Source organism: Netta rufina, assembly GCF_964035555.1.
Source record: "Netta rufina genome assembly, chromosome: 2".
NCBI lineage: Eukaryota > Metazoa > Chordata > Aves > Anseriformes > Anatidae > Netta > Netta rufina.
This window is the reverse complement of record NC_140124.1, coordinates 136835250-136850768: the sequence shown is the minus strand read 5'-3', so window position 1 is coordinate 136850768 and position 15519 is coordinate 136835250. Positions and strand designations below refer to the sequence as shown.

Genomic DNA, 15519 nt, shown 5'->3' with positions numbered 1-15519 from the left:
TGAATTTAGTAGCTGAATAAAAGAAAGCCTCTGAAAATGTTCTCATCTGTGAGCTTAAGCTGTGTAATGACTTGACATTTAAATTCTGTTATTCATCAGCACTTCACAGAAGAACTTGATTTGTCTAAATGGATTTGAAAGCCCACAAGTGAAGAAAATCAGAAAAACCTGGTTTTGAATATCAAAAGATTGTATGTGAAAAGTATTTTTACAGGCTGCACGTACCCATTTTATTGATCAATTAACTTCTCCCAAAATGAATTTTTCTGAGACTATGAAAAACCAAACCCTTCCCCCACCACTTACTGATAAATGTCTTTTCTGAGCACAGCTCTGCTAAGAGGGTTGTCAGCCTGGGGAGCCATAGAGACAGATCCAATCTTGAGAACCAAAGTGTCTTCTTTAATTGCTGGATTAGCTGTAGTTAGGAGAAGAGAAATATGTGTTTGATTAAAATTCAAATGCACATAGCATGGAAAAATTATTTCTTAAAAAAAAAAAAAAGAACCACCTATAAGAATGTCTGTTAAGGATTCAGTTCTGCTTAGGAGCAACAACTTTGCAAAAGTAATTAAAAAAACCCAACACCTATAAAAACAGTATTGTTGCTGTGATATTTAAAAGACAAAACTACTGTCATTTAACTCACCCACAGTTTTGTCATACAACTCAATCCTGACCTGTGACTTTCTATTTTCTCTAACTGCTTTTTTATTTCAATATTTTTTTTCCACGTCTTGTAGTAAACAAACTCCGTGAAGTTTGCTTCTGCTTAGAAGACTACCGGACAGTTGGGAAGCTCTTGAGAACATGTAATGCAGGCTCAGAGTTCAGCATCCGAAGTGCAATGGTTCACTTCAACACCAGTGTGACACATGGCAAAGATGGAACAATATCACACTTGCTCCCATGTTCAAGAAAATTCAGCAAGACTCTCTTACAATGAGTTTGTTAAGCAGATATTAAAAAAAATAATAAAAATCACAGGATTCACAGAAATTCCAATACAATATTTTGAAAACATTGTAGGGGATACCACAGTAAATATGCAGTAGAATGGTAATAACAAGCTACAACACATAATTTAGACACGAACATAAGGGATTTGCTTAAAAGGACCTCATCTACTTAAAAAGCAAAAGTGAAATCCTTCAGTCCACAAAGCAGATCAAAAATCATATACAGATGCTTTGGTTGCTAGAACAAGGGTAGAAAAAGTTAAGTTGACAACAAAATCCTGTTTGCTACTAATTCGAAATAATTTTTCAATTCGATATTAAATATACTTCAGATTCTAACTGTAACTTTATGGCAAATGCCTTATTCTGAGATTTGTTTTTTAATAAAACATATTTTAGGGTAAGAACTGTCATTTGGCTCTGACACTTAGCAAAGCCAAATAAACACAGTACTATTCATTATGGTCTTTATTATGTAAGCTTTTTAGGATTATTATTATTATTATTTTCAAAGGCTGGCATGCTTCTTTTGTGTACAATTTTACTTCAGGTTAAGAATTTAAGTTTTATGATTAAACCAGAAAGAATTACAAGCATTAATATTTTCATCTGGTTTGTGATGAGTGGTGATCTGAGTCATGACTTAGGGTGACGAATCCCTATCTCTATTCACTAACCTATGAAATCTCCTATTAGCTTTCTGAAACATGGAAATAACGTACTAGATGTACTAGAAATGGACATGATATTCTGTCATCTGCCCTATGCAGAAGTACAGCTATCTCCCTCCTTTGTTTTCATTAAGTCCACTGTGACTCTTGGGCTCTTTTCAGCCTCTGCTTTCTGGGAAAGAGTCTCCAGTCCTGAAGATGTAGTCTGCATAATCTTCTACTTGATATGTAATGTTAGCATATGAATAATTATCGTACTTTTTACAAGCAGTGCTGTAAGCGCAGTGATCCAGATGCGTGCTCCATAGAGTCCTTAACATTATCTTTCCAGGGAAATTCTTACAGCAATGATTAAATATTTACTTTCATATTATTATATAGCAATTTTACTTACTACTCCCAACTGATAATAATTTTTCAGACCTTTAGTTAGCTATTTTGAATTCTTTTAATATTTCCACAGACATTAAACTGGGATAGATTTAAATTAGAATACCAGGAGACACCGTGTTAAACTCTTTAGGAAAGTCTAAGCATATCAAATCTTTGCAATCATTTTATCAACTGGAATAGTAACCATTGTAAAGAATGGAAATGAGATGTATTTAAGAAGACTGATTTTCTGTAAAATCATATTTATTATCATGTAATAAATATCATATAAATCTTTATTAACTGAATCTTGTAATAGATTTTTCCTTTATGTTTTCCAAGGGGAAAATAAAGTTACCTCTCTTAATGTTATTTGAACATCCCACTTTTCATTTTAACAGGTACACCTTCAGCTGTCTAAAACCTGCTATTCCAAGGCATGTTAAAAATTAACCTCAGAAGACCAAGATCCTTGAGCACAAGTTATTCAGTCTGACCGATTTGAAACTGTTTAATAGTAAGCAAGGAGGATGTTACAGACCAGATGTTATGACAGACTTCAAAGTACAGAGTCATGCTCATGTGACAAGAATATATCACTCCTACAAATGCAGGACATACGTTTATTCGGTATGCTGCCTTTTCTTTTTCACTATCAACAAATTTATCATGTCCATTCTAGCGACTCCTGATATTTTGCTCCTAGTACATATCAAAAATATTTCTTATTGTCCTCAAACCAGCCAGATGCAGATTTCCTTTGTCTTTACCACTTATCAGCTTTATGCAATTTACATGTTTTTATTTGATTTTTAGTGGCTGTCACACAGTATTTCTTTTTTCTATTTGTTATATATAGTTATATAGTGTGTAAACTCCTGAGGAAAAAAACCTACAATTTTGATTATTTTTTTAATGTTTGGGTACTTCACTTCAGAAGTTCAGTTTTGGACTGAAAAACTAAAGAACAATTTGCCTTTTTAAAAAAACAAAAACGCACCACACTTCTGTATATGAATCACAATTACATGTGTTTGGTGGGAGAATAGTTTAGGTAACTACCTCTAATTATAAGGTATGAGATGCAGACAATGGAATAAAAGACAAACCAAGATCACTGCTTCTCTACTTATATTGCAGCAATCACACAACTCTTCTTGGACTAAACTCTCTTAATCAACAGATGATGAATGACGTCTTATGGGTGTATATATCCATGATATTTAACAATTTTCTGATCTAGCACACCTGTAACATGGATCATGTTCAACACTTACACTGCATTATTGTTTCTAAATTCTATAGGGCTTGAAGAAAATAAGCAGTAGAAGATAGAAGTGATTTATTTCACATTCAGAAACAGATGAAAAGTTTGGAAGAACGGGGACTGAAAAATGAAATGAAAGGAGAATGGAACTGATTTTCATATTGATGACATTTCAGAAGTTTCCACTGGAAGAGATTAATTGACTTTGTTATTAGTTTAGTAAAGATAATCTTTAGCATTATTCTTTAGAAGTATACATATTTTTTCTACCTACATTCATGTTTAACTATAGGCATTATATATTTTACAAGTGTTTTGAACCAAGGAATGGTAATTAAACAAGGAATGGCAAACAGACAAAAGATTTTTTAAAATTTCTTTCTAATGAAGTGTGCAGCTACAGAGCCACAAAAAAAAATACTTCCAAAAAGACTCCTTAACAGCATGCCCCAGAACTCCCTTCTAACCAGAATCATAATTCTTTCTTGCCAACACAGCCAGTCTAATTTTATCTTGTTGTGTTTGCACCATTCCCACTTGGAAAATTGTAGAAGATGCTGGCAAACAAATGATTCAAGTAAATTCTCACTGTCTGCACTTTTTGCAATTCGGTTACGAAAAAAACCACAACCCAATCACAAAAAATCTATATTCTTAGTATTATATCATTTGCTATAATCTAAAACGGTTAATAAAAACAAACAAACAAAAACCAACACATACCTATAAGACTTCAGTAAACATACCATGATACCAGTAAAATATCTATTTTTTAATTTCTAGAACAATTGTTGGTAATGGAAGCGATCACATTCCTGCTGTTACTAGGTGTACTTTTAGCCTCAGCATCTATTTATGTGCAACGACTGTAATAGTGATGTAAATATATTTTAAGTAGGATGGAAAAACACTTTTTTTTTTTTTTTTTTTTTTTAAGAAAAATGCATTGTTCATGGATCAAATGGCTAATTACTGTTGTTTGAAAGAACAGTTTATGCTATCCAGAATTTTGTAAATAACTGGAAGCTTCTTACATAAGGGAGTTTGAATAACTTCAGCTAAGAGTTATTAAACAAATGATAAACTGTATCAGCTGTTGGGCAACAATCACAAAGTGCAGTTTGCAGAAAATAATTAAAATGAAACAGGACCTGCTTCACTACTGAATGGTTTCCTATGTGCCTATTTCCACAAAAGCTTCCTGTTTAGACTTCTCTTCCAACAATGGAGAGTGTGGAAGACGTTACTGGTATCAGCATAGTAAGAACAGACAAAAGAATCACTGTTGCAGAACTCCATTTCTCTTTTTACTACCTGCAACTCTCTTTTTAACAACTGCAACCTCTTTTCACAGTTCTTGGATGAATGACAGATGTTTTCTACCTCTGCCCCTTACAATTCTGAAGACCCAAGCAATCATTCTAAATGTAAAGATAGTAAGGCCAGCAAGATAACGAAGTCAGAGCATTTGGTTGCAATACTGAACTGCAAAATTCTCTAACATAACATACTCTACCTTCGGCATTATGATGGTCATCCTCTTTGGGGAAGAAGACTCTTATGACACCAGTGTTGATATAAATCAGAGGTAAATTGCGGGAAGTCAGAGTATGACTCCTCATAGGTTGGCCGGGTGATTTCCTTTTCTCCTTTTGACTCCTTGGCAACCTGGCTTGAAAAATGCTTGCGATTGCATTAAGCAAAGGAAAACAGAGGACCACATCAAAAGCCTGAGCTGAGAGAAGGATCTCATGAAGAAAGTGAGGAGAACCATCAGTGTGGCCTTCGGACAGCTTATGGAACGTTCTTCGTTCGTTTCGTGATATCAGTTTGTGCCGGACATTTTTTGTCACAGCTTTTGTGTAAGTTAGAGAGAGAAATCCATGCTGTTGGTGTGAGCCATCTAAAAGTTTTGCAGTTGTCTGTTTCAAGAAGAAAACAAATGATGAAAATATGTACACATACATCATCAGTCAATTCTCCGTTAGTTAAGATGTTTAAGGTTCTGTATTTCCTAAGAGCTTTCAACCCTCTCTGAGTCCCAGAAGAAAATTTTTCCTTTTCTTTTTTTATTTTTTGATGGACAATTCACCTCACAGTGTGTCATACTATATGTAACTGTCAGTTACATATGTTGATGTCCATTTCATTTTAGAAGTAAATCTTACTTGCTTTCAGTGTCCTTTACGTATGTGCAAACACCATGGGGGCTAAAGCAACCCTCTGATGCTGAGATAACTTTACTCCCTCTAAACATGAGTAATCAAGTAAATACTCTAAAAATTCAGTTGGTTTTCCCTGATCAATTTTAAGTATTTTAAGAGAATAGCTGTAACGTCTTAAAGCACATCATTTAAATAAGGGTATATTACACTGACATTCAGAAATAACAGATTCCTTCACTTAGAAAGATTTCCTTGATAAATATTACAATCAGATACTTAACTCCCAGAAGACATACATTAAATTTTTGATATTATCTTTGAAAGTCTTTGGGATTTCAGTTATACATTGTTAGTGACTGAAAACTGCAAAAAAAAAAAAAAACAACCAGTAACTAGAAAAAATACTATTTTAAGTGTAATTGTTATTCTAACAGTGTAATTGTAACATTTTTGATAGAATTCTCTGTGATTGTTCAAACATTACCTTCAATTATCTGAGCAAAAATAAAAGCAACTATATTGTGCAAGCAGTTGCTTTTTTCAGCATCTTCAAATTTGATTAAAAATAATTTAAAGTAAATTAAACCACATTAACAGAGCAAACTTCTCTTTCTTAAATAAACAAGATACACAGATTAAATGTAGCTTAAATGTTGAAAAATTTGAAGCTTTTGTGATTAAGTGAATTAAAACAAATTAGGAAGTTAGATTTTTCTATAAGATATGAAACAAATAGAATAAGATAAAGTATTACCAATCAATATTCATGAAGAAAAAAAAAATCAGACCACACAGAACTTCCACTAACATAAAGATTCTGTACTGTCATTTTTTTGTGAAGACAAAGGGCCCAATGCCATTATATATAAAGTCTTTCAAGGACAAACCAGTAAGAAGGAGTTTTTTAATATCTCACACTGATATATTCTGACTCAACAAGTACTGTTCTAAGCAGGCAAAAGATAGACACAAACATGAAATTGTTAATTGCTGCATTATCATCATTATATAAAGTAATTCTCAAAGGTTGCACAATGGCATACTGCGGTAATACAAACCACTTAAATTCCCAAGTACATATCAGAATTACATGAACAAAATGCAGTGTTCAGTACTGGCTCTTCTATTAGTCTCTGAACATTACTGTATGTGCTTACTTTTAATATAGATAAATCGTATTGACTTCAGTGGACTGTTGTTATGCACGGGGTTGTGAACCATAAACCCTTATACCCCTATCTAGTCAAAAACGACTAAAAATTATTACTAAAAGATAGTGGGAAAAAGCACAACTTACGTAATCAACATACACAATAAATATATCTGGTACAAAAAGTATTTAGATGAAATTGAGATTTTTTTTTAAAACTTTACCTCATTTTTTAACCCAACCCAACTGGCATTTGTTAGTGGAAGTCCTGTTTAAAAAAAAAAAAAAAAAAAAAAAAGGATTCTTACAGAGGGAAAGAAGCCAGAGAAATTACTGAAAGGGTCCTGCTTGCTGATGGGTCGAACCAACAAGGTACGTCTGTTCAGCTTGTCAGTACAGGAAAGGAATACACCTCCACATTGCCCCAGAGACCAAGAATCTTCCCCAAGGCTTGAGGTAATGAACAAGGCATGGAAGAGAGGAAGACAAAAAAAGAAAAAAAAAAAAAAAAAGAAAATCACCATAAGCAAAAAAAAAAAAAAAAGTTTACATTAAACTTGCCCAGTTCTATGTAACTGCAACACAAATCCTATGCCATACTCTCTCCTAAAATCCTAAAATGTCAAAATTCAATTAGATAAAGCAAAAGAATGGTATTAAAAAAGAAACTTTGTAAAATTGGACCTATTGCAGGAGGAGGTAATGTAAGAAAATAAAAGTATGGATAATAGACTCCTACTTACAGAAAACAGACTTACCCCTGGATTCTCAGCAGACAGAATGTAGAAGAGAATGATGACAAGAATCAAATTGTGAACGAAAAGCTATACTCAAACACATTATAAAATCATAATATTATTTAGAAAAACAAGTTATTATGAATTTAAATATTGCTCTGTATTGTAGTTCTTGTAATCATTCTTTTCAACATACAAAAGAACAGAGAAAACTATGTTGCTTAGGAAGAGTTATTCAGGTAAGCACTTTAGGTTACTAAAGAAATCTCACCAAAGACTTTTGTCTGCATTGTAGAAACATTCCTTCAAAATGTCCTGACTGCCAGCCTTCCCCTGGCCTGGAAGACAGAATGTTCACCTTATCTATTCTCTGCTTTTGGCTTAAGTTCATAGAAATTTAATGACAGAGAAGGTTACCCTGAAGAGATTATGAAATGTAAATGAAAACAGTAGCAACTTGGCCACGTGGAATGACTTTAAAAAATAAAGCAACTTCAATATAGATTTAGGAAACAAGAACACTCTGGAATTGATTTTTTTTCCAATGGGAAGATTATACATGTACTCCTGGAAGTGAGGTATCCTCTCTCAAGCTCTGCACAAACTCTGTGGACAATGCAGCTTGTTAAGAGCGTCTGCTACTGGGATTCTAAAGCACTTTAAAGCAGCATGACTTGCTTTAAAAAAAAAAATAAATAAATAAATAAAGTACAAACTTTGATTATCAAATATTACCGTATGTTCAAACAATAATATTTGTAACTCAAGCAAAAGAACAGGAATCACATTTTTTTTGTTTTTGACTGTTGATTAGAAAAAAGTCTCAGAAATGTCAGTAACTTATCTAAGTTGATATTAAATCTCCTTCCTACACAGGCAAGGATAAGGAATGTCCAATAAAACCATGCATTTGTAGGCTCTTAAGTCAACATGATTTGTGCTTCTAAATAGTTTTGCCATTTTCAATGCCAAAGAATTGTTCTAAAGCTTTCAGTTATATTTTTCTCCCAGGAAATAACACAACAGCTATCCTATTTCCTCTCAATTTCTGTCTCTTAGAATCTGTTGAGCTGTAACAGCAAACAACAACCCAGTTGATCAAACACTTCGTAATTACCTTTCATTTGTGTGCTCATGGCCAATACGTGCTACAAGAGATATGCAATATCTCTACAGAACTGTGTGTTTGGGTGCTAAATGAATACAGTTACATCTCAGCAAATCTCGTTTAGTTTGCTGCAAAGTGGCAAGATATATAGTAGCTCTAACTTCCCAGCCTAAATGTACATAATATTGATGACATATTGGCTGACATTAATGTCTGAAATTTTACTCAGGCTTCTCTGCAAAACACTGTACCATGCCACAGAAACAGAGATGATCAGCTTACTTCCCTCCATTACTGTGTTGCTGAAACACTGCAAAAGAAATAACTTGATTTGTTAGAAAATTCTTTTTAATATGTAAAAGCATGGCACCACAAAACACTAAATACTGGCAAATTGATAAAGGTAATGTGTCATGAAATGGTATGTAAGAAATTTCCCATTCAAAAGTTCAGCTAAAAGAAATGTTTTTTGTCAATGGACCAACAGAGAAGCGGAAAATGCTATCCTAATTTGTAATGATTTCCATGTGTGTTATTTTTTCAGAATTGGATACAATTCTGAGAAAAAGAAATTCTGTTTTTGCTTACTTAAAAAGATAACATCTATCTCATTTAAAAGAAATTCAACAAAAATCTTAAATTCAAGTTAAGAAATAAGAAGAAGTAAAAAAAATAAATCTGCCTTGTTTCACACTGAGATTATAACAGTGTAACTCTCAGGAATTACCTGTTTCTGTAATGATCAATGTTGAAGCTTTCTATTTTACATTTGATTTTGGTATACACATCCTGCACGTCCACTGAGGCGCTGAGATCTTCTAATTCACTGACAACACAAACTTCTGCAATAGTCCAAGGAGATAGAAAACATTAATATGAAACCTGTAACTTTGAAAGCATAGAGATAAACCTGGGACACTATGTTTCATAAATAGGATGATGCTAACTCAACTCAGAGGTTTTTCATACAGCACACTTCTATTCAACTGTCAAAATGACAGGAACCAGAAGAAACCCTATAATCCGAACCATTTTATACAAAAGTGTAGAGAGACTTATCTATGGGTTTTCTAGTTCAGGTTTTCATAGTATAATTCCTGTAAAAATATAAAGATATTTGACAAGATACACACTCTAACAACACTTGAGATTTCTTTCTCTCATGTAATTATTTTTATCAAAAGTTCAAGTAATATCTCTTTGAAAATTAATTTAATCATTAGTCTTCTAATATTTTCACAGATTAACAATGTTAACTGTTACTCAGCAGTGTTTCCTAACAAAAACATACCTGAAGTCTTTCAGTACATTTACAGAGTAAGAGTTCCTTTCAAACAATTACTGCCCAGATGATAATCAGTGTAATCTCAATTTTTAAAAAAGCTAATTGTGTTCCACACATATTCCTATTTTTAATATGAAGTTCAATCTTCCAATGATTTTAGGGATTATACTGTGACGATTATTTTGAATTTATCAATGCAAAACTACATGCTTATAGATGGACACACACAAAACACTACTAAATCATATCAAAATGGAACATGATTGCTATTAAGGCAAAAATGCAGTACTCTATTAAGTAAAATAACTAACTTATTTCCAATTTAATATAATCACCTTTCCATATGGAAAGGGAAATTTATGCCAAAGAACAATGCTGAATTATTTTTACATGCACTAACCTAACTCCAGCTTGTTGCTCTGATCCAACCAATTATTTTTGTATTAAATAATGTCTAATATTACCAATAAATGCTCTGTAGCTAATACTGTGTTGTAAAATAATATATGGAACTTAAAATTGTATGTTAAGGGAAAAAAAAAAAAAGTTGAATACCTGTGCCATTGTTTCTAGGGTCAGGAGCAAACAATTTTATAGTAATTTTTGGCAACATCCACTGCATCCACAGGCTGACACGTCCACTTGAGACTCCAATATTACTTGTTGTTTGTTCCAACGTAATGGAGTCAGAGAATGGAGAGTCATCACCGCCCTGAAGAGAATCACCCTATAAAACAGAAGGAACAGCGGAGAAAAGAATATTTGCTTTTCACCACTGCCCATTTTTCTTTTTTTCTTCTGTCTAAAGTGATGTAGACCCAACAAATTATATACATAGAAATACAAGCAGACTCACTGACAGTGCATTTGAATTAAGCCATTTTTTTTTAACACCAGGAAAAAAATAAAATATTTTATTTATTTTTTATTAAAAATTTTTTTTTTTTAGGTAGAGATAATGGATTTTGGCCAAGATTTTATGGTAAAATGGTGATGTTCTGTGACTTCATTCCACTTGGTATAGGGAGCTTTCCTCAATAGCTTACATCCATCTTACAGAAATTGACAGGAATATTCTGACACATATTCTGATATATAAATATTTTGATCTGTTGACAAATGGGCTTGTAGAAGCTTCTTTGCCATCATTAATCAATCCTTGCTCATTCCCAAAAATATTAAGAACTCAGCGAACAAGACATAGAAGTCTATGTTTTCATAAAAAGAGCATGACTTATTAAAGATACACTGAAAATTTATTAGGAGGGCTTATCACAGACCTGCAACCAAGTTCTGATAATTCTTCATAGGACAAATGAAAAATTCACCAGCAAGAGAACTTCACCACAACTTTCCATTGCCAGAACTTACTGGGTCCAGAGAGGAAAGAAAAGATGCAAAAGCATAATTGCTTCTCAGCTCTTAGCATTTACAGCCTATTACACTCAATGGAGTTGACTCACAAGTCACTGTCAACCAGAAGCCACTAAGAATCCTCAGCGCCTTCACCTGTAACCCCACCAAATGCTGCGAGTTTCCCTCAAGATTCAAGCATAAATGGAAAAGAAAAAGGTATTGCCACTTTGATTCATTAAGACCAAGTTGCTTTTAACATTTACAGACCAATAAACATCTGAACTTTTAATGAATGCTTTGCGGATTACAAAATATAAATTATGATGAACATCCTTAGGAATTTTGATTTTTACCTAAAGATTAACCATGATGATTTAAATGGAAAACAGTCTAAAATCAGACACACATAGAAGGTATTGCAGTTTGACTGAATCCACTTTAATCTGTCAGGCAAGATATATTAATACACTCACTTCAGTTCTGGAAAAAACTTACTTTCAGTAGCAAAATCTAAAACCTGACATTACTTGACTCATTTTGCAGTCCAAGACTGTGAATATGGAAATTCTGTTAGCAATCTATTTTCTGGATGGGTAGAACTTATCCCAGACCAAGCAAAATAGCTCATATGGAAGCATTTATGTTGATAAGTCACATTTTCAATCAACTCAGGCCTACAGTTTAATTACAGGATTTCTATCATGTATACACGTTCTCTTATCACCATCCCAACCGTAAGACAAGACAAAAAGGTAGGTCAAAATCTTTCAGAAATTTTGTACGCAGCATATTATGACTTTGGGCTATTTGATAGACACCAAATGGAGCAGCTGACATTAGAATTTATTACATAATGAAGAATACAATTACTTTTTCCGTCTTCTTCAGAGAAACACTGAACGACAGCTTCTACTTTGAGCTTTCAGCTTTAAGTCACTCAGATTAACATTTACTGTTTTTTTTTTTTTTCCTCTGCAAACTTTTAGAGGATACAAATAGATAGAAAAACAAAGGTATTTTATCATTGTGCAGCTACCTCTATCCTTTAAAAACCTACTGATACCTATTAAAATGGATAAGAACACTGTCAAATCGCTGACATACAGAACTTCTCTCTCCAGATATTCATTCACACGACAAAAGGAAAGCTTGTGCACCTAGGATATGTTACTGGAAAGGAATACCTAAATGTGAGACAACAGTATCTGGAGCAGTTCAGCAGATATAGTATGATGTGCTGATATGAAAACTAAGATTCATTTCACCTTTAATTTTCCCACTGACAGTGGTTTTGCATTGAACAAATGCATGAAACCAGGTGTAAGCTCAACTGCTTACAGCTCTGAACAGACTACTTGTAGAGTCACTGGTGACTGTCTTTTGAAAAATTGTTACATTACAGAGAACTACAGAAAATTAGTTGCTAATTGAGGCTTACTCCTCTATTTCTTGCTTCCCTCCCTGTTCTTTCTTGTTTGAGCGTTACACGGTATTCTCATTGAATGAACTTCCTTATACAAAAACACCTGAAATCCCTCTCCAAGATAGGGACTTAGCAAGGCCCTTTTGCTTTTATCATTTGTTTATTCATCCTCCTTCTGTTTTTCTCTTACATAGCCTGTACAGTTATATTACTAATGAATAAAAATTGGGAAACTACCATGGAAAGTGTCAGGCCTGGCACTCTCCCAGCATCTGAAAGGATACAGGGAGAGCAGCCACTTCTCCAGTACTATCCAGCATTAGTCCTTATTGCTTCTTCTGAAATGGCAGCCTCCGTTGTAAGGAAAGTGATATAGGCAAGGAAGCAACATCCTATTTTGCCATCCTCTGATTATCTCTGTCACCCACAGAATCAAAGAATTGCTTGGGTTGAAAGTGACCTTAAAGATCATCTAATTCCAATTCCAACCCCCCTGCCTTGTCAGGGACACCTTTCATTACACCAGGTTGCCCAAAGCCCCATCCAACCTGGCCTTGAACACTTCCAGGGATGGGGCACCAGTGCCTCACTACCATCTGAGTGAAGAATTTCTTCCCAATGTCTTATCTAAACCTATTCTCTTCTAGTTTAAGACCGTTACCCCTTCTCCTTTCATTATCTACCTGAGTAAAAAGTCATTTTTCCATCCTTTTTGTAAGACCCCTTTAAGTAGTGAAAGGCCACAATGAGGTCTCCCTGAAGCCTTCTCTTCTCCAGGCTGAACATCCCCAGCTCTCTCAGCCTTTCTTCACAGGAGAGGTGCTGCAGCCCTCTGAGCATCTTTGTGGCCTTCCTCTGGACCTGCTCTAACAGCCCCACATCTTTCTTGTGCAGGGGGTCCCACACCTGGACGCAGCGCTCCAGGTGGGACCTCACAAGGGCAAAGCAGAGGGGGACAATCACCTCCCTCGACCTGCTGGCATCTCCTCTGTGGATGTGGCCCAGGGTGGAGTTGGCCTTCTGGGCTGCAAGCACACACTACTGGCTCATGTCAAGCTTTTTGTACACCAGAACCCCCAAGTCCTTCTCCAGAGGGCTGCTCTCAATGAGTTCTTCTCCCAGTCTGTCCTCATGTCTGGGATTGACCCAATCCAGGTGCAGCACCTTGCACTTGGCCTTGTTGAACCTTATTAGGTTAATGTAGGCCCCCTTCTCAAGCTTCTTCAGGTCCTTTTTGGATAGTATCCATTCCTTCTGTTGTATTGACTACACCTCTCCGCTTGGTGTCATCTGCAAACTTGCTGAGGGTGCACTTGATCCCACTGTCCGTGTCATGGATAAAGATACTACATGGCACCAGTCCCAAGATGGACCCCAGAGGAACACCACTCATCACCGGCCTCCACCTGGACACAGACTTCACCTGACAGCCGGGACTTCTCAAGTATGATGGAGAGGCTTGGTAACTCCATCAGCCAGTTCCGTCAGGCCCCTGGGATGCATGGCATCAGGCCCCATAGACTTGTAACTGTTTAGTTTCATCAGGTGGTCTCGAACCTGCTCTTTGCTGACAGTGGGAGGGACTTTGCTCCCTCAGCCCTTGTCTATGGGTTCAGGGAAACAAGAGACATTGGAAGCCTGACTGGCAGGGAAGACTGAGACAAAGAAGTTGTTGATTACCTCAGCCTTCTCCATGTCTGTTGTTACCAGTTATTCCTTCTCATCTATCAGAGGGGGTACACTTCCTTGGACTTCTTTCTCTGACCACGGTACCTACAGAATCCCTTCTTGTTGTTCTTTGCATCCCTTGCCAAGTTCAGTTCCATTTATGCCTTGGCTTTTATGATCCCACCCCTACACATCCGGACAGCATCCCTGTACTCTTCTCAGGCTGCATGCTTCTACTACATGTACATTTCCTGCATTTTCTTCTTACACCTCAGTTTGCCTCCAACCTGCCTCCCCTCAGCTATCTATTATGCAAAGATATAAAAAGCAGGAGCAGAAACGTATTCTTCCAGAGCCTGAATGAACACAGCAATTTAAGAATCCCCTTTTAATCATTTCTTACTTGCAAGATCCTCTCTCATCAGAGAAGCTTCATCCTATGTCATGACTGCAGTTTTACATCATTCAGCACGGCATCTGCTCTGAGAGTTTGTTTCTGCCAACACATTTCTTTCTCGTTGTGTCTTTTGTATAACTCATCCAAACAGTTCTTTGACACACTGCCTTCCAATAACTTCCCACACCTTTGTAACTAGCCTTTGAATGATACTCCTAAAAGATGATGCTTCTGTTGCTGGAGTCCCATTTGTCTGGAGACGAGAGTACTTTAGAAAAGGGGGGATCCTGTAAGCTGGGCAGCTGTGGAGGAATCAGCCAGCCAAGGACAACCTGCCATAGCTGATATCCTCAGATGAATTTCACAGGATATCAAGAAATGCAGGCCAGTTAAAGGTCAAGGAAATGGAGGAACAATACTTGTTTAAACCTGAGACTGTGTTTATGTTCAGTTCAAGTCAAAGTTGAAACCAATATTGATGTGTTGTGGACTGATCTGCTGCTCTCTATTCTTTTTCATTTTATAAAAAAGCATTTTTCCTCTTTATTTTTTATTTTTTTTGAGCTGGAGCATTTTTGAAGTTCCTTTCATACTACTGGCACATTTCATTTGCTAGACTGCAACTTACAAACTGTGATGGAGGGGGTAGGAGTGAGAGACAGTCCCCTCCCTCCCCATTCTCTGTCACAGTAGACATGTTCCAAAATGCTTTTTGTATGAAAATCAACTCTGTTCTAAAATGTTGGCAGATCTCTACATTTCTGATAATACAAAAAAAAAAAAAGACAACAATAGTAAATTAAACATTAAGTGATGCACTTAACAGCACATACATACTGCCACCACGGCAATTTTTTAATTTTACACTTTGGTTCTTCTTTTTTCAGAATGTAATGTGTTCAGATATTTCATGCATTTTTTAAACTTTTTTTTTTTCCTCTACAGAGAGCTGTTTTTGTTT

General features: G+C 35.4%; 1 protein-coding gene across 2 annotated transcripts in view; it reads right to left on the bottom strand.

Moving 5' to 3' along the window:
• VPS13B (vacuolar protein sorting 13 homolog B) overlaps positions 1 to 15519 on the bottom strand; it is a 459183-nt gene that overhangs the window by 190624 nt on the left and 253040 nt on the right. For both annotated transcript variants that reach the window (XM_084281966.1, XM_084281967.1), the window contains exons 26-30: positions 10270 to 10441; positions 9157 to 9271; positions 6893 to 7034; positions 4786 to 5191; positions 307 to 418 (exon numbers count right to left, since the gene is read on the bottom strand). In XM_084281966.1, the coding sequence (XP_084138092.1) occupies positions 307 to 418; positions 4786 to 5191; positions 6893 to 7034; positions 9157 to 9271; positions 10270 to 10441 (947 nt within the window). The remainder of the gene's footprint in view (positions 1 to 306; positions 419 to 4785; positions 5192 to 6892; positions 7035 to 9156; positions 9272 to 10269; positions 10442 to 15519) is intronic.